General features: G+C 37.9%; 1 protein-coding gene across 6 annotated transcripts in view; it reads right to left on the reverse strand.

Annotated features, from left to right (window-relative positions):
• Nucleotides 1–426: 426 nt before the first annotated feature.
• The window catches only part of DPH6 (diphthamine biosynthesis 6), a 220,532-nt gene continuing 201,795 nt past the window's right edge, over nucleotides 427–19,163 (reverse strand). For all 6 annotated transcript variants that reach the window (XM_065686551.1, XM_065686552.1, XM_065686549.1 and 3 more), the window contains one exon: nucleotides 427–744. In XM_065686551.1, coding sequence (XP_065542623.1) covers nucleotides 629–744 — 116 coding nt within the window. In that variant the 3' untranslated portion in view covers nucleotides 427–628. The remainder of the gene's footprint in view (nucleotides 745–19,163) is intronic.

Genomic DNA, 19,163 nt, shown 5'->3' on the forward strand with positions numbered 1-19,163 from the left:
GCTGTCTACCAGATGTAAAGCACAAGGATACCCACTTTTGCTCAGAAGGTAGGATGGCAAATCCTGTTATATGAGCAGCATCTCCATTACTTTGGTAAAATGTGCATCCTGAATAGACCTCTGAATATTTCTTCCCTGGTGCAAAAAAAGGGTTAAAATCTGGCCACAGATAAGTTCTTCATGAGTTGGTCTGAAGTCAATGAACTCAACATAGAACTGAAAGGAATCAGTTCTTTAAAACAGCATTGGGGCTAACGTTCTGGTTTCACCTCTATCCAAAAGATATGAAGTTGTAATCGGTTTATTGTAACCAGTCCTAAATACATCAGATAAAAGAACTGATGTAATCAGAGCAACCGACATCTCCCAAGAACCACCTGCTACTACCAGAACATATCTAAAAATGAGAGAGAAAAAAGCGTAATATTCTGAAAAGAAACCTTTATTGTTCACACAGAGCTGACTGTGTCGCATGTCATAAGGCATCATTAACAAGCTAAATATGACTTTGCTTAAATAAAAAGATACCGCTTAATGAAAGTATCCAACAAACTTATGATCAGCTCTTTTGTTTGTTCTCTCCTGGATGGAATGTGTGTTTTGATAAAAACTCATCTCTTTCAAACTGCTAGCTTAGCCAGCATGTTACATGGATTACTTCCTTGCCAGGTAAATCCACCACAGGTACTAAAATCAGAGCTGGGGCCTTCGTGCCCAGGTATTTTTCAAGGCATTCTTGCAGTCCTAAAACAAACAGAAACAAAACAATTAATGAAACATCTGTCTTTGTCTCATTTTCTATTATGGTCCTCTCTTTAAAAAAATGATTTCTGAATACATTTTTGAAAATTATTATGGAGTAGCAATTAACAAAAGGAACTGAAATGCAACACTAAATTTTCACTTAATATAGAAGGAAGAATCATCTTCTCCCACCTTCTCTCATCAACTAATTTGAGATTAACTTTACACATTGCCTAAGGCCATAATTCAGCAAAACAGTTAAAAGCATGTTTCTCAACCTTGAGTTGAGTGGTCTGTTGATTACAGATAGAGAAAGCTGAACCTAAGTGCAGGTAGTAAAAATAATGAAATGCCAGTTGAAATTCAGTTCTTTGTAATTTTTGGTATTTGAATGAGCAGCACATATCTGTTTGCAAACAAAATTCTAGTCTCAAGTCCCACGGCGGTGCATCAATCTGCTAGAATTGTGCCATTTTTTAAAACATTCCGAACATGATTTCCCTTTGAAATCAGTGGAAATATGCCACATGGAAGCTATAATGAAGGAAGTCCCATTAGATAGCAGCATATATAACTGCATATCTAGAATTAGAGAGAGATTCATAATAATTGAAATAAATCCTATTACTACTATAATAAAGAAATAATAATAATAATAATAATAATAATAAAAACCCTAAACAAACAAACAAACCCAAGAGATGCACAATGCAATTGCTCACCACCTGTTGACTTACACCCATCCCTACCAGAGCAGAGATCAGTCCCTTCTGGGTGACTCCCCCCAGTTTATATACCGGACACGACCTGTTGTGGTATGGAATACTCCCTTTTGCTAGTTTGGGTCAGGTGTCCTGTCTGTGCTCCCTCCTGGCTTCTTGTGCCACTCTTCACTGGCACAGCATAAGACAGAAAAGTCCTAGATCAGGGTAAGTGCTACTGAACAACTAAAACATCGGTGTGTTACCAGCGTTCTCAAACTGAAGCCAAAACGCAGCACTGCACCAGCTACTGGAAGGAAAATTAACAGCTGAAAACAGGACAACTGAGATCTAATTAGGAGAATATGGAAGAAAACTAAAGAATGGAAAACTGAAACTCAGCATCAAGACATTTCTGGTCATGTTTCAGCCCCAGTGAACATGTTAGAAATCCAGCCACAGAATCCTTGAAGACTACTGAAATCCCTCCTACAAAAGATAGTTTCCTAATGGTAAGCTATGGCTTGCATGGGTTTTGGTTTCAGCAAAGTTATTTCTGTCTGCAGCTTCTGTGATTATGGCAATTCTTTGTAACACCAAGCAATCTTGGCTAGAGAGGATGTAAAGAGGGCAGAACTTGATGGCTGTCAGATAGGTTTTTTTTTTGGCGTCACTGCCTGTGAAACTGTGAATAGGCAGTTCAGTCAAAGTGCTACCCCATGCAGGATGAAACAGGAATTTTGCAATTGCATTTACTGAAGCCAAAAATCTCTCTTGTTACCTGGGAGCAGTAGCATAAATTAATGCAATAATGGCAATGCTACCTATGACATACCGCAAAGATAGTTCCAGTCTTCTGAAATTCTGCTGACTTCCTTTTGTATTATTATTATACATTAGAGGTGAAAACAGACAAGGGTGATCAACAGTAACCTCAAAGGTCAAAGGACTTCTTCATTTTGTCTGTAAACTGGAACTCAGTCTGTGTATCACAGATATTCAGTAATGACACCGATAATCTGGCATCAGCTAATGCTTTTGTTCTAACCTTTGATTTTAGAAAACTTCACAGCTTTGCTGGCTCAGAAGGCATTAAGTGGAAGTGGGCGAAGGCAAGCCACCTCAAAAGTCACCAATTCCACCCTATTAAAATGACACTTTCTTTTCTTTTCTTAATTAAAATTGTGAAAATGTATTTTTAGTCTTTAACATTTTTTACAGGCTTAGAAGCTGTGAAACAGTGCTAAAAGCAGCCATAACAAAAGCAGGTAGTACTTTCAGGGAGAATTTGAAAGCTAGGCTATCTAGAAAATAACTCCACTAATTTTTTTTTTTTAATTTCTTTTTTAATTTTTTTTTTAGGTGGCCAAATTAGCCATAAATATTTACATTTGAACATGCCCTAAGGGACTTGGTTTCCAGGTAGAAAGTGCCACTTTTCCAAGAGACCACCACCTTTTCTATTGCAAGTGCAAACTGCCGCAGCAATGCCTACACATAGAACTGAAATGTGGATGGAAATCTGGGACATACACCTCTAAATGTTTTATCATACTTATAAATGAAATAGTTTGATATGAAGACATACATATATATATATATATATATATATATCACATAAATATGTGATTAATTGACATTGGCCCTAAAGGTATTTAATCTGCCCTGAATGTTTCCTAAAGTACAAGCAAAACCAGCTGATTAGCAAGCAGTAAACAAGTGGTGTGTACTGTTGTCATGATTTAAACCTAGTCAGCCACACAGTTTCTACTCCCCCTCCACCTCTTTCATTCCTCCCCTCCCACCCTGCTCCCAGAGGGATGGGGAGGAGAATCAAAAGAATGTAACTCCCATGGGTTGAGGTAAGAACAGCCCAGTAACTAAGGTATAACACAAACCACTGCTGCTACCACCAATGGTAATAATGATAAGGGAAATAACAAGGGAAGAGAATATGATACCACTCACCAAAACGAGCCTGACCGAGAAGAGAGAGTGCCCTTCTGGGTAACTCCCAGTTACCTCCCTGGGCATGACGTGCTGTGGTATAGAATACCTCTTTGGCTAGCTTGGGTCAGGTGTCCTGTCTCTGCTTCCTCCCGGCCTCCCCTCCTCCCCAGTACAGCATGAGACTCACAAAGTCCTTCATCAGAGTAAACATTACTTAGCAACAACTAAAAACATCGGTGTTATCAGCGCTGTTCCCAGGCCGAAAGTCAAAACGCAGCGCTGCACCAGCTACTAAGAAGAAGAAAAATGACTGCTACTGCTGAACCCAGGACAACTGTGCATGTTTTCATCTCCTGTGACAGTCAGCACTTACTATTATTACAACATGAAATTTGCTGAAAGCAGGCAAGCTTCATCCTGTAAGATGGATACCAGCTACTCCCAAATGAACAGCATAAGTTCAGGGCACAGCCTCCATATGGAGTTCCTTTCCGGACTGCTGTGCATTTTTCTATTGACCTGGGTACAGCTGAGGGATATGGACATAACTAAAACTTAAAATGAACAAAAATAACTCAAAGTCTTTCCCAGTCTCACCAAAAATTCTGGCATTGGAACCTATATTTGCTATTCCTTTATAAGGACAGGATATTGGGATCAATAGTTTGATGATCTCTCATGCTGACTTAGCAGCCCTTACATATAACATGGCACAATCTCACACCATATGCTATTGTTTTTTAAAGGTGCTTTTCACACTAAGTAGATTGAACAATGTCCTGGGAGCCCCTAAAGGGTCATTCCAAATGATAAGGAAGACAATTTTTACATCTGTGCTGTCATCGGCTTCAGCAGGATTTAGGTGAGGCCACAGAATCCAGTTATGTTTCCAAAATCAGGTCTCCATTATTGCTGCCATACTCTACTGGATATTTGCAGGGGAGGAGTAATCTGATAGTTCATGTTGAGAAGGAAAATGGTAACAAAAAGGAAGACCACATTTAGTCCAATACCTAAAAAATCAGTTTCATATTTCTACTACTATCTTTCCTTCACTTTTTAACCAAAAGATATTGTTACATTACTTAGAGGAGGTTTTTAAATCCCTGAGCTAATAAAGCTCCATTGCTTCAGCTGCGGAGATTTGACATGTAGCATGTACTTTGAAAAGATGCGTCACAGGGGATCAGGTTCCTAACAGTTGACTAAGAGTTCCAGTCCCAAAAGATGTGCCCCTGGTGTGCAGAACACTTAACCCTTCGACCAGTACCAACATGACTATTCACAAATTATTGATGTCCCTAAATCCCTGGCAGATTGCAGACAGTTCTTGTCTCCCTTGAAGCCCAAACATATGGTCACTAATGAGATGGATTAAAAATACATATACACATTCAGGGCTTTGCCACATGAATGTGAAGCCACAGAAGCGGTAGAAGGTGATTGAACTGGACTGAACACTGTTAAATACATGATTAGCCTCTTGTTATGGATCATTTCCATTGATCTATATACAGTTTCACAGCATAGTTTAATTAAAGCTGTCTGGAACAAGCCTCTGCCTTAAATGATCAGGCAGCGTAATGAAAAGGTGAAACACAAGAAACGGGAGACACCCCTCCCTTTCTTAAACATCCAGCCTGCTGTTTCTGGTTTACAACCACAGCAAGGAAGAAAAATGTGCTTTTAAAAAATTATCAATTTTTACAGTTCAGGGTTTTCCCCACACTTTTACTTCAGATAATATAAAATGATGCAGTGCAATATAAGATTTTAAAACAAATCCTGTACAAGTGGCTTGCTTCATTTTAATCTATACCTTTCTGTGCAAAATAAAATCAAGCCCAGTAAACAAAAATATACTGTTGGAATATAAAAGTGAGTCACTTTGCAAAATATGATTTTGTTCTGATTTTTTGTTGCAGCTGTGAAGATTTTAATTGACAATAATGTGGATATTTTTCATAGTCCAATCTTGACTTTTCATATGGTACATTATGGTTTTCTTTACTGTTCTTGATGACATTATTTCACAGTGGTAATTTCCCTGTTAAAGGACCAGGTTTTCAAAAGTGCTCTGCCCACAGCAAAAATAGAGGCAACACCTTGTCTTTTTTTAATTGTTTCCATTTTGAAAATGTATCAACTAGATTTCCAAAATCCTAAGAGCCTAACAGGTCCAGGGAAAACTGGCCAAAGATCTGTTCCCCAAAGCTTTTAGAAATTTCTTCCAAAATTGTAAAATTTTGTCAGTCTTGGTTTTTATTTGTTTGGGTTTTTTTTTTTGTTTTGTTTGTTTGTTAGTTTTTAGGTGGGAAACATTCACACACAAAAAGAGGGAAATCAACAATAACTAAACTTAGGAGGATGGAAATGAAACCTTCATTGGAAGCCAACCTGATTATTTATCCTGGTTATTACACTGATTTCCTTCTTTCGAGTGAGTTTCAGTCTGTATTTGCCTACTTATTTATAATATCAGGATAGTGATGATTTCCATACTTTTAATGCTGATCAGGGTGTAACTGACTTCTGTTAAGGACAGGTAACAAGGGGAGTTCTGTGGCACCTTTTGTCAGATGAGATTAGGCACAGCTCTAGAATTGATCTACTGCTTTAAACCTGTGACTACCTAAGCCAATATTTGATACTACGACAATAAAATATTTTTTTATTCTTTCCTACATAACTTTCAAAATCTAATCTGTGGTATGAAGATTTCTTAAGTTACATCTAGATTTCTCTCCGTTCTTTCAATGTCAGCAACTGATGAATAAGCTCTCCTGTGGAATGGTGAATACATAACATTTGTTTTAAAAGTAAGAAGCAACTAGCATAATTTAGACTTCAGCTCCACTCTTCTTCAGATCTGCATGTCTGCATTTGCAAACAATTGTTTCATAAAAATGTACCTTCAAGCATCCATAATGTTTCATTTCAGTTTGCCTTGCATTTATGGACCCATGTAAACTGAAGGGCTTCTTGGTTCTTCCATCAAACTAGTTTTAGTTGTAACAGTGCAAATGTCTTTTTCAAGAAATCACACAACAGATGAAAAGACTGGAATGGAAGCACTAAAGCCAGTGTTAGCTATCCTCTTTCAGCTTGTCCCTAATACCAAAGAACAACTTCAGTTGATTGCAACTTCTCCTGTGAAGGATTCGTTGGTATTCAGACTGGTGGGACTGCCATTTTGGCCATAAAATACTGTGAGTTGTAGAATCATAGAACAGTTCAGGTTGGAAGGGACCTTCAAAGGTGACCTAGTCTAACCACCCTGCAAGGAGGACAGATGCTTTAGCTAGATCAGGTTGCTCAGAGCCTCATCCAACCTGACCTTGAATGTTTCCAGGGATGGGGCATCTGCCACCTCTTGGGGTAACCTGTTTTGAGTATTTAATCATAAAATACTTCTTCCTTTGTATCTAGTCTGAATCTCTCCTCATTTAGTTTAAAGCCATTACCCCTTGTCCTATCACTACAGGCCCTACTAAAACATCTGTTCCCAGCTTTCTGATAAGCTCCCTTAAAGTATTGAAAGGCTGCTATAAGGTCTCCCTGAAGTCTTCTCTTCTCCAGACTGAACCCCAGCTCACTCAGCCTTTCCTCTTGGGGGAAATGTTCTGTCTCTCTGATAATTTTTGTGGCCCTCCTCTGGACCCTCTCTAACAGGTTCATGTCTTTCTTAGACAAAACTGTGGACTGCCAGTCCTGTTTGTGCAGTGGACTTCTTGTCCCTTTGTAATCTGTCCCAAACCTGAAAAACCAAACCCGTTTTACTAATGTTTTTACACAGTCTATGGTGAAAAAATAATTAAAGTTGCTGTAGGCTTGGACGGGTACCCACAGGAACTGGAGCAGAGGAAAAAGAGCTGCTTCCTTGCGTGCATTCCTGATAACTCTTACTCTCAGAATCAGTGAGGAGAGGCGTGAGTGTGCAAGGTTGCAGCCGTGGACCTAACTGTTCATGGAGAGATACAAGAAAAATGAGTGATTTGCTTATCTTAATCCAAAATATTTGGTCAGTGATGATGCCTGAGATCTGCAGCACCAGCAGCAAGAGGAGAGGGACAGCTGGTATCAAATGACCAGCTCTGACAGAATCCAGAATGCCTCATCCCCTTCCAGCCTTGCCAACCTTTCTGCTATTCCTCTGCTTCAACAGGGAGGTGTGAGAAGGAAAGAGGGCTCACTCATGATCAGGAAGGGCATTAACATTTACAGGAACCTCAGTTTTCTAGAGCTGAGTCACTTGTCTGAGTAACTATGGAGGTTTTTTTAGACTGCAGCTAATGCATTTTTTAGCATCTGAAAGAAAATTAGTAGACAAACCAGTTATTTTTAGTTCTGGTTTGATTGTGGGCCTGTCAGAGCTGGCAATGCATCTCTTTTATCAAGCTGCCACGATACCTTGTGTTGTTTTCAGAGCAAGGTTGATTAAAGACCAATTTCAGAAAAGTTACTCACTGTGGGCGTTAATTAGAGCTTTCTGGACTCTGTGGGGTTTAGCTTATGATCCGTTTCACTTACTAAACCTTCTAATTCAAGTTACATGAAAATGGGAATGAACCAACCCCTTTCTATTCTTCCAAAGGCTTCTGTTTAACTCAGGCATGAAAGAACCTCTCTCCTTTTCTCCCCTAATACAGAATTCTAATTTCTGTCCTTTCCTAAACAAAACTAAAAATAAAACTTCACATCTATATAGACTTTTCAAACTAATGAACTGAGAAGCATCCTTGGGGCTTCAGAATGGGGTAGGTAAACTTCAGGAAGCCCTTGATTCTAAATAATGTTTTCAGTGGTGCCCAAGTATACTGTACATCTTATGAAAACCAGGTAAACATCTACTTCTCTTCCTCTGCATATTTCTGGGAGTTGTCATTCTGTAAGAGAAGGTCCCTGGTACTCCCCTCATCCCCTCTTAACAGCAGACAAGTAAAGCGTTTTGCCTTTCTGCAAGCAAAAGGCCAGCTACTAGCTCGGAAATCTTAAAAAGGTTGTTGATGAAAAATGACTTGCAGAATTTATAACAAGATATAGTTAAAATTAGGAACTTGTAATACAATTAATTAAATGGAAATACCATCGAGGTACTATGCAAATACAAGCGGACAAAAAGCAAAACAAAACCTGACTTGGCCACAGTATTGGATATTTGAATCTAGGCTAGACAAAACATGAAACAAGGTACTGAAAAAAACAAACCTGTGAAGAAGATGATCTAAAATTGTCCAGCCAGCCTGCACAGGAGGATTGAAGCCGAATGAGGTAAGATATTCAAGCAGAGCACATGGATATTACCATCTTACAAAATACTCTTCCAAGTACACATTCTCTCCTGAACTCCCTCCCAGATTTTGAAACCTAAACTTCATCTTAGTTTGAGGGCTGGTACAGACCATTCCTAAAGCTGTACAATGTGACAGACACACCAGGAATGTTAAGGAGGTAAGCAAATCAAGTAATCATAATCGTCAAATGGGGTTTTACACTGATATTTGTAACAATTACAGTTTTGATCCCTAAAACAATTATACACCACCTAACTCCCTGGATATACAGACGTTACCTTCCACAGTAAACACAGCCAGTCGAATTCAGTATGTTATCATGCACATCAGTGGCAAGTTGCAGAAAAAAATGTGACTTCTTTAAAGGTAAACAAATGTTGCTGAGCTCCTCTGCACATTAGTTATGGCTGTTTCTCAGAGAAAGAATTAAGATTTAGTTTCCATAATAATTCTTTTAAGCTGCCAGCTATAGCTTAGAAAATAGCAGAGCATGAAAACTCATCACTTTGTGTTTTCCAGTGTTCTGTTTTTAGCCATGTCCTATGTACAGATTGAGAATCGGCCTATACAAGGTTATAAATGTGCACTTTTGTTTAAAATGTCACTAACCTTCTGCACTAAATAGAGAAACACTTAAGCATGTCCTTCCAGTGCTCACAGTGAGGTCTAAATATAATTTCAAAGAGAACAGAGAACTAAACTTTCCAACTACCATCAGGAAGAACCTGTGCTTTTTTTAAAGCCATGACAGAGTGCAGAGGTCACGAGCCTGTTTTCCCTGTGTGCTATCTTTCAACCCTGTAACGACCCAATCACTTTATGGAGTGGATGGTTATTGAACTTGTATGCCAGCTGTGCTCAGGATCTCTGGGGAGGATGTGCTGTAGTGACACCAAGCATGGATGAGTTGTGAATGGAGACAGATTATTACAAACACATGAAATGGTAAGGACCCATTTTTCAAGAGGCATCTAACAATATACTTCACAGAATGTGCATGCACTTGGCTGCTCGTATAATCACCTGAATGTGGCTGTGCAGACAGATAAAACTGCAGGACTCACTTGAGGCTCATACACAGGTTTTTTGTTGCATTTTGATGTAAGATCAGAGAAATGTGGACTTTCTTCACTTATTGTTTTTTCACATTAATTGAAAACTTGGGTGTGAAAATGATCAACTGTAGCAGCACCTGTGCAGTAATTATGGAACCTGCTTTTTCACCTTTAGGTCACATTACAGCTACTGACTCTTGGCCTGTAGTCCAAGAGCATGCGATGGCACAGATTTGCAAGCTGTAGGACAGTTGGTAGCTGTGCCCTCCAGGTAGGGTTGGGGACACTGGTGGGGCAGTGTGTGTGGGAAGCTTGGCTGTGCCTGCTGGTAATTCAAGAACTTTCATCTCCAGGGCCTGTCAATCTGGCACCTTTCACAAGTGTTAAATTCACTTAAGTATATTTTTTTAAGAAGCTGTCATGAGACATACTGAAGCAAATATGTCCTTCAGTGGTTACACATGGACTCGGTTGTAACAATGTTCGTTAAGTGCTTCGACATGCCCAAGTGATATGTTTGGTACAGCTTCCACATTTGTTCCATTTATTCAAGTCTGCTAAATAGTCTCCAAAGCCGATGGGCTTAAGAAATATTATATTGGACACAGTGCATCCAAAAGGCCTGATTGTGAAGAGATGTTTATATAACTAATGGACACCACATACATCTGCTGGTGGAAGAATTTAGTCTACAAATAATAGAAAAGGTTTCTGAAAGCCTTTGTGGTAAGAGTCTTTACACCGGGTACGGAGAAGATCATATGATCCTTGCTTTATGTCAAGTTAAGCTGTGATCATTTAGAAGAATAGTGATAGAATAATTGTTTCCAGTTTCTAGGCCAGACTCTCAACTGCTGTATTGCAGCTATGCTAATTTACACCTGCCAAGAAGCTTGCACAGTAGATTATGCATTTATATATAGCATCATGTCCAAATACTGTGGTGATTTCTAGGTGTTTACCATTGTAAAGAGCTCTGAAACTTTAAATCAATCTGCTTCACTAATGTAAACAACTTATCTTAACAAAACCAGATAAAAGTGCACTGAACATGTTAAATACATTATTAGGTCGATGAAGATCATTCATATTGATCCAAGTCTGGCTTCACAGCACCGTTTAATCAAAGCTGCCTAGGAGAGGTAACAAAGAGTGGTCATGGCATTCACTGTGTTTCATCCTGAGGTCACTGATTAATCCTAGAGTGAGTCTACAAATGACTAAAATTTCATTACTGCTGCATCTGACAACTTATGCAAAAGTAACTGGACAGGCTAAAAAGAAGGGTAGACCAATATTTAGAGGTGTAACAAAACACAGCTTCTGTTTTAATGGGGAAATCGTGCTACCAGAGGTTGTGATGATCCACCCAGAAGTATGTGGGCTCTTGATAGCCACACAACTACCTTCCCTTGATCTGAAAGATTCAGATTAAGGGGATTTTTATCCTGTATGGCAGCAACCCAAAATATCAGTATGCTCTTATTCTCTACAGTCAAGGAAGAAAAGGAAAGACATGAAAATCTTTTGTTCCTCTTCATGGCCTCCAAGAATGACAAATAAATCTCACTGCTAGTGATTCCTGTGTAATGTGAGTTCATAGTTCGTTGCTGATTTGGAGTGGGAGACTGGGAAAGTCATTCAACTGTGTCAACTGACAGCAAAATGAAAGAAAAAGGGTCTGAAACGTGGCCGCACAGTAGTATGAACTGTAAGTCCTTTTCACCCTAACTTGAAGTTATTAGTAGCATAATTTATAAAAACCATCAGGAAGACCTGTTTGTCACTTTCTCAGGCACTGAATAAACACTAAATAACAGACAAGGTCTACTGCAGAGAGTTTACCATCAACATGAGAGAGCAGAAAAAGCAATGTAGGACACGCAGGAAACTGAGTCACAAAAAACTGTGCCAAAATTACACAATTTGTTAAGGTAATTTATGGAAAAGCCAACAACTGACCCCAAATTCTGACCCACTGTACTCCTTTTCCTCTTGAGAGCACAGCATGGTTAGCACTCTCAAGAACAACAATATGGTGTCCAATAACTAAATCATCCTTTTGTCTGGACTGCTTATGGATCTCTGGAAACTAAAATCACAGCCTCAGAAGAGCACTGCTGCCCACATTCCACCTGCTCTGTTGTCAGACAACTTGCCGGCTCAGAGGCCTCTGCTATGCTCCCACCAACAACAGCTGGGGTGGTATACAAGTTATTTGAAAGTTACTTGTGGGCATTATGCCAAAATAGTGTACCGTATCTGTCAAGGGGCTATACACCTGACTGTCTTATGACTGCATAATAAACATTACTATATATTTTATACATTACAGTATATTACAAAAGGCTGCAATAAAGTTAAATGATTATACAAATACATATATTAAAAAAAAAAAAAGAATGTATCATCACTAAAATACATGGTCTTAAACACCTGTGTTTTAAAAAAAGCTTTCAGAGAAAGTCTTTTGGAATTACTGCACTGCCTTCTGTAACTCTAGTACATTTTGTGATTTATAGCCACATGGGTGACAGGTAAAGTTCATAGAACAGACGGCAGTGAATGGAAAAGCATCCCAGATCTGTTGCTTACAGGTTCCAGATTCCCCTAGGTGGGCCAGTAGCCACAGGGGAGCAGTCAGTCAGCAGCACTGATAGCTCCTCTGCTTGAACAGTAGCTCTTTTGACAGGAATTTCTACTTCTGGAGCCTGAAGCCACATCTCCACCAAAAAACTACGTAAGCACAATGAGATACTATACTAATGAAACTGAAAATGCTTAGAAGGAAAATGGATGTGATGTTTTAACCAACTTTTAAGGAACATGAAGTGTGAGTGATGGGTGACCTTTATCTTTCTCACAAACAGAAGGCCAACCTATGAGGCACAGCAAAACATGCTTTTGATTTATCCTTGTGCCTCCTTCTGTGATACGTGGTATGAGATCTGGTTTTAACAATGTTGCAGTACTGCTAGAGGGAAATAAATTGTTCAAGAAGAGATGTCAGTTTTAAAGTAAAGCAAAGATCCCTACAGAGCCCTCTCTTTGGTCAATGCTGATACTTTATGCCATGGGCCTTAACTTGTCAGGGAATATCATACCCACTGCATTGCAGAACACTGTAGTAAGAAGGACAGGCTACAGAGATACATCATCTGTTCACAGAGAGCCACTCCTCTCCTGGAACATCACGCCTGGAATGCTCTTGCCAGTACTTTCTGCACTACACTACAGGAATGAGTAGGCCTTTTTTTGTTTGTTTGTTTGTTTCTTTTTTTTTTTTTTCTTTTTAAAAACATCTCTTTCAAGGCAGTTTTTCAATTACACCACTGCTATGAAGACTCATCAGAATGAGGCCATGTTGTAGAATCATAGAATAGTTAGGGTTGGAAAGGACCTTAAGATCTCTAGTTCCAACCCCCCCTGCCATGGGCAGGGACACCTCACACCATCCCACCCAAGGCTTTGTCCAACCTGGCCTTGAACACTGCCAGGGATGGAGCATTCACAGCTTCCCTGGGCAACCCATTCCAGTGCCTCACCACCCTAACAGTAAAGAACTTCTTCCTTTTATCCAATCTAAAGTTCCTCTGTTTAAGTTTGAACCCATTACCACTTGTCCTATCACTGCAGTCCCTGATGAAGAGTCGCTCCCCAGCATCCTTATAGGCCCCCTTGAGATGATACTGTCATCTGTCTCTCTTTTGCAGAAAGCACATGTTGGTAGAAGGGAAGGTAACAAAATATGCTCAGCCTCACTGAATTTTTTCCAGTTGACTTTGCATAGCAAAGAAAACTCATCTACCCCATGCCACAAGAATGCTTAGGGTAAGCCCTAAAAAAATTAAGACAAAAAGGTGAAACATAAAGATGCTAAAGGATTAATATTATTACTAATCATCACAATCTATTCAGTTTCATTTTTGACTTACCAACAACAAAGAGGCAGAAGAAAGGAAAAAAAACCTGAATCTACTCATGCAGAGCCAGAATTTCATGCCAAATGTATTCATGTCCTCCTGCAAATGTCTCTGTAATTTTAGCAACTAATCTAGGTAAATCTAGCACTTTCAAATACTATTAACATCAATACTGACAGATTCAAACTTATTGGCACATCTCTTTTTAGTAAAGCATAGCACAAAAGAAGAAAAGAATAATGTACATGCTTAAAATAGTTGGTTATTTATTCCTCTGGAATTCTAGCTTTCTCTCAAGGGAAATCTGGAAGTTTCAAATTAATTGATCCTTCACTTTACCATTATTCTTCTCTCCTTTGACCTTTTGGATATTTTTTGTTTGCTGTCACATTTTTGCTGATTTGTTTTTAAATTATAAATCTGATTTTAGCTTCATTTTTCTTAAATAATTTGCCACAATCCTTCAGAAAAATCTACTTGTAGTTTCATTCTTAAGGCCAACCAAAGATTTATAATATGCTAAACTGGGCAAAAATTCTGTAGTAATCAGCACAATATATTTTATACTCTATCATAATATTTTTTTCTGGCTCCATGTCTATATAACTTTTTCTGCTTTTTACAATAGTTTACAACTTAAATAATTTAATACAACAGTTGTTATATTTTTATTGCAAGCATATAAAACTTGTACGGTAAGTCTCTTCCATGCAGTATATTAAACAAAGAAATGACAGAGAAGAAGGGGAAGGGATGATTACTAAAACTGTAATTCAGCCTCCAAGTTCTGAACGTGTCATAAAGTGCTCCTGGCTCACTTGCGTACAGCACATCTTGTCAGTGTTCCTCAAATGAACCACCTCTTCATAGTTAGTTCTCTTTACCTGTTACTTTAATGTTGATATAGGAAAAACGATGATTTCACATTTCAGGCAATGCATATATGAAGTGGTGGCTGGGGGGGGAAAGAACCCAGCCTAAAGAACCAAGGGCAGGAATGCCATTACCACGTCTGCCACTGAGTTGCTGAAAGTAATTGGGCAACTTCCCTTGGCTTCAACAACATATATAAAAATATGCTTTGTTTAATTTTGCAAGTGCTCCTAATGCTCTAAAGACATATGTCTCCGTATGTCTCAGGCAGGACCTTGTGTCTGATTTTGTGCTTCTGAGCAACTGCAATTCTTGATGCTTTGGAAAATCAATCTCTGAATTTTATATTTTAACTTTTTAGAATAGAAAAAATGCTTTCCTATCTTTGTGAAATGCTTTGAGATTGCTTGAAGAATAATTGTTACCGCCTTAGTATATCTGAGAGCTTATGTAAAAGATTCTGCTTCAATGCATCCCTCAGTAAGACTCTTTTAAACTATGTTTTACATAACAGACCCACTTTATGTACTTTTACAGACACAGTTCTGTCCACACCTACAAAGCAGGTCACTGTGTATCTGTAAGAACATACAAGTCTCCTACTTCTAAAATTGCTTTGCTGATAACATACATAAAAATAATGGACATTGATCTAAATTTATGTCAGAAATACATCTTACTCACTTGAAATGTTATACTTATTTATCTTTCTGGAGTAATTATTCAAATTTTTAAAACTTTGAATAAAAACTTCAACTAGCTGTGGTACAGATTCTTCATCACCTACTGCAGTAAACCGTGCACAAAATGCATCATAAGAACCCTTCTCCTCTATGCCGAGACTTTTAGTAGAAGAGCAAGTATTACATATACCTTACAGAGATAAAGCATTTCAGTTTCTAAAAATGCAGAGGATGTTTCTGATAATTCGACATTCCCCTCTCCCTCCCCCCCCCCCCCAATTAATTCCTGTAAATCGTTGAGCTGTATCATCTTAATACTGCTAATACAAAGGCTCTTGCCTGGATGATTAAGATTTCTTAGCAGGAATCAGCTTGTGACCCTAAGAGATAAAACACAGCCAGCTGAGAAATAAACTTACAAACTTTTCCAGTTATCCAAAAATATCAAAGGAGAGTAGATACATGAAGATGATTTTCTGAACTGTGCTGCTATGATTTCAGCCCTTGCCTACACAGATCGCTCACTTTGTTGGGTGAAGGACCACAGATGCCTGCATACTCTCTGAGATTTTTTTTTTATCTGACACTTAAATCATGCAATGCCAAACAGAAATAATGTAAAGAAACCCAGTACTGTACTCCTCAGTTCAGCAGCAAGATTTTTAGATTTTTTTTTTTTTTTTACTTTTTTTTCCACCAAAATATAAAGCAAAAAATAAACCAGGTATGCTTACGGGCTTGAGAAACTTCAAGAAAAGTATCCAGGAGATAGTAACTCTATTTTGACAGCCACCTTCCTCCTCCTCATTAAAAAACTTGATGATATGTATGTTTGTAACTATGTTTGTATGTTTGTAACCACAAAGATAATTAGATCAAGTCATCTGTATTATATGATGGAATTTAAGAACTGTATTAAGCTCCCCCACTGGAGAGATGGTTGTATGCTTGATCAGGTGAGTGATGTTTGGTAACTGATCAAAAATGTCCTGCAGGTACTGTTCTAATTTCTGTTTATTGCCTATCAAACCTGAAATCTGCTAGTCAGAATATTGTTTCCAATTGAATGAGACAAACTGTGGATTTTCTTCTGTAATTCTTTTCAAAGGATTCACTAAGAGTAGGGGTATTAGGAAGAAATCATTCGGAAGGCAGGAAAACCTTCTAAGTCATAAACAGGATAGCGTCCTTGTTTAATCATTAACTCCTTAATGACAGCCTAAACGGATACGTCAAGATCATGATTTGTCTACAGAATGCACTAGTTTCCATATGGAAATGTCTAGAAGTCATCCATTACTAGTTCTACTTTTCCATAAAGCAGACACTGAAATCAATATGCTGCACTGGTTCAGTAAATTTGTCTCTTAACAAGTTAATAAAACAGTGATCCCCACCTAGTCTTTCCATCAAACTTTCATAGAAAAAATGAGAATATTAAACGCACTAAGATAGGGAAGATCTGCTCCATTTGCTCTGCAATGATAATCTTTTAAAAAAGAGGATTTTTATTACTAATTCTTAGCCTTCTGGGGATATTATAATTTCCTAGAATGTAAAAAAGCCTTAAGCACAGCAATTTGCTGAGCTAGACTGAATTTCAGGATGTTTTAAATGAGCTGATAAACAACTGCATAATAAGCAATTATTAGATCCAGACTGTACATTACAGATATACCAGTGAACCAGCCAACTGACAAGCAAGTTGCAGATATTGTTTTTAAGACTAAGAGTCAGTACTATGCTTTGACGTGCATCACAACTTTTCTTTTAACGAATTAAATACCCTACTGCTTTTTTCTTTAGAAATGCAGATTATTCTATCAACCAAATCCTTGGGGTCTTAATCACTGCACACAGCCCTCTGTGTATGAATAATAAGGAGTTTACAGGCTGAATATAACTCATGTGCTAAAAGTGATTAGACTGAATTCTTTTTTTTTTCAATTAAATAGTTACAAATCAATTGTGTAGGCATGTTAAACTCAAGACCTAGTTTATTTCTGAAGCCTAGAATTCTGCACCTCCTTAATGAAATATATTATTTTACCTTACAAAATAAAGAATGTAATCAGATACACTACAAAAAAGTCAAGTGTAAAATTAATGTAATTTATACTACCACATTTTCAAGACCAGGGTATTTGGTAATTATATATAATTTTGTCAAGCAGTCAGAGAATGGCAGCTAGATGAGACAGACAACAGTAAGATTGAGATGCAGAATAATATTATTAGATGAGCTTTTCTCTAAAAGAATCAGACATGGAACTGATGTGCTGATATTATGTTGGGCTGATATCTATAGTGACACCTTTAGGTTTAAGCACAGATCTACTGAAATGATAGTCCATTAAAATGAATGGCTCAATTCCCACCATTCGCAATTACTGTTTTAAGATTTGACTGCATCTAGGAAGACTACTTTACAAGAATTTATAGTGATTTATTTATATTAGTCATGAGTGTTATAAACATATTTTTCAAAACAAAAAAAAAATTCAAATCAGAACCACTATTGTGCACCAAGAACAGATATTGTTTTAAGTTCTCATGTAATTTAATGATTTGAAAGTTAGAGATCTAATGAAAAACAGCCCTCTGCTCCAAAAGATTATTAATCCCATTTTAAAATACACGATAGGATGATGGGTCCCTTGGAGGTGTCTGTCACCCAACACAAAGGACCTAGGTCATTAGGTTAAATAAAATGGTTAACTTCTTTTAGGCAGTAAGAAAAATTGATCTTTTCCTAGCTGTCCTGGCAACTGTGAATTGCATCACTCTTGTTTATAATAGCAACATGGAATTTAAATGGACCTCTGGTTAATTGAGTTATTACTGCAGACAACTTCACTGCACAGTCCCTTACGTTAAATTATCAGCTAATTGTTCCTATTTCAAATTCTTCTGGAATAGTTTTCCACTCTCAAAACACCACCTTCAAATGCAAATTTAATCAATGTCCATAAAAGACAGTAAAGCTAAATTGTAACACTTGCAACAAGATTTAGATATTTAGAGATGTATTACAACCTCTTTGTCTACTAAAATTTTCCTTGTCACTCCCATTGCTCTGAAGAGTTTAATATTAAAAAGGTGCAGAATACAGAAGTTTGCTATTAAGTGATTCTACCTTGGAAGAAGTTTTAAATGGAAGAGATTTGAAGTAGTTAGAAACGCAACAATATAAATTGGAAGCTTTTTTTTTTTAGTCAGTCTACTTTGTAGTCTGCATTTCCTCTTACCTTTGCAGCTGAGAGCATTTCAAAACCCTTATAAAAGTGATTGGTCTTCAAATTTATCATGGCTGCAGGGCTAAATTTAGACTTTAGGCCAAGCTTAATTTTGAGCGTTGAAAACAAAGAAGCTTTCTCTGACAGGTTAATTAAAATAAGCTATTTAAATCTGCCCAAGGATATGCATGTCAATGGTAGTCTTAGTGGCGACATTTGGTGGGCAGTTTGTAGATGAAATAGTCAAATGGATGCACCATAGAGTAAATTTTTTGTGCAGCAAGCACATCATATACACACTGTTAGATAAACTATATGTACATGCTTTTGGCCTGAAAGAACCAGATTTATCGAAGACTAATACACTGCTTCTGCTCTAACTAAAGTAATTATTAACTAAGGGTCACCAAGTAAACATTCACCTCCTTCTGTGAAAATTAAGAGGTGTTAACTTAGTGATGTATTTCTCTACATTTATAGGATTACTGGCACAGAATAGCTACAAAGCACTGGGGAACTGGGAGGTGGGGAAAGGATTTTGGTGGAACAGATTGCAATTTCTTGCATTCTTGTATCCAGCTAAAGAGATTTAAACAATTGCATGCAGAAGCAGCATGACTGCAGGTCATGCTTGTAGCCTACAGGGATGTCGTAGAAGAGCGTTAAACATCCCTTTAACAAACTACTACACCTCTGGATTGGAG

Source organism: Lathamus discolor, chromosome 6, assembly GCF_037157495.1.
Source record: "Lathamus discolor isolate bLatDis1 chromosome 6, bLatDis1.hap1, whole genome shotgun sequence".
NCBI classification, from domain to species: domain Eukaryota; kingdom Metazoa; phylum Chordata; class Aves; order Psittaciformes; family Psittacidae; genus Lathamus; species Lathamus discolor.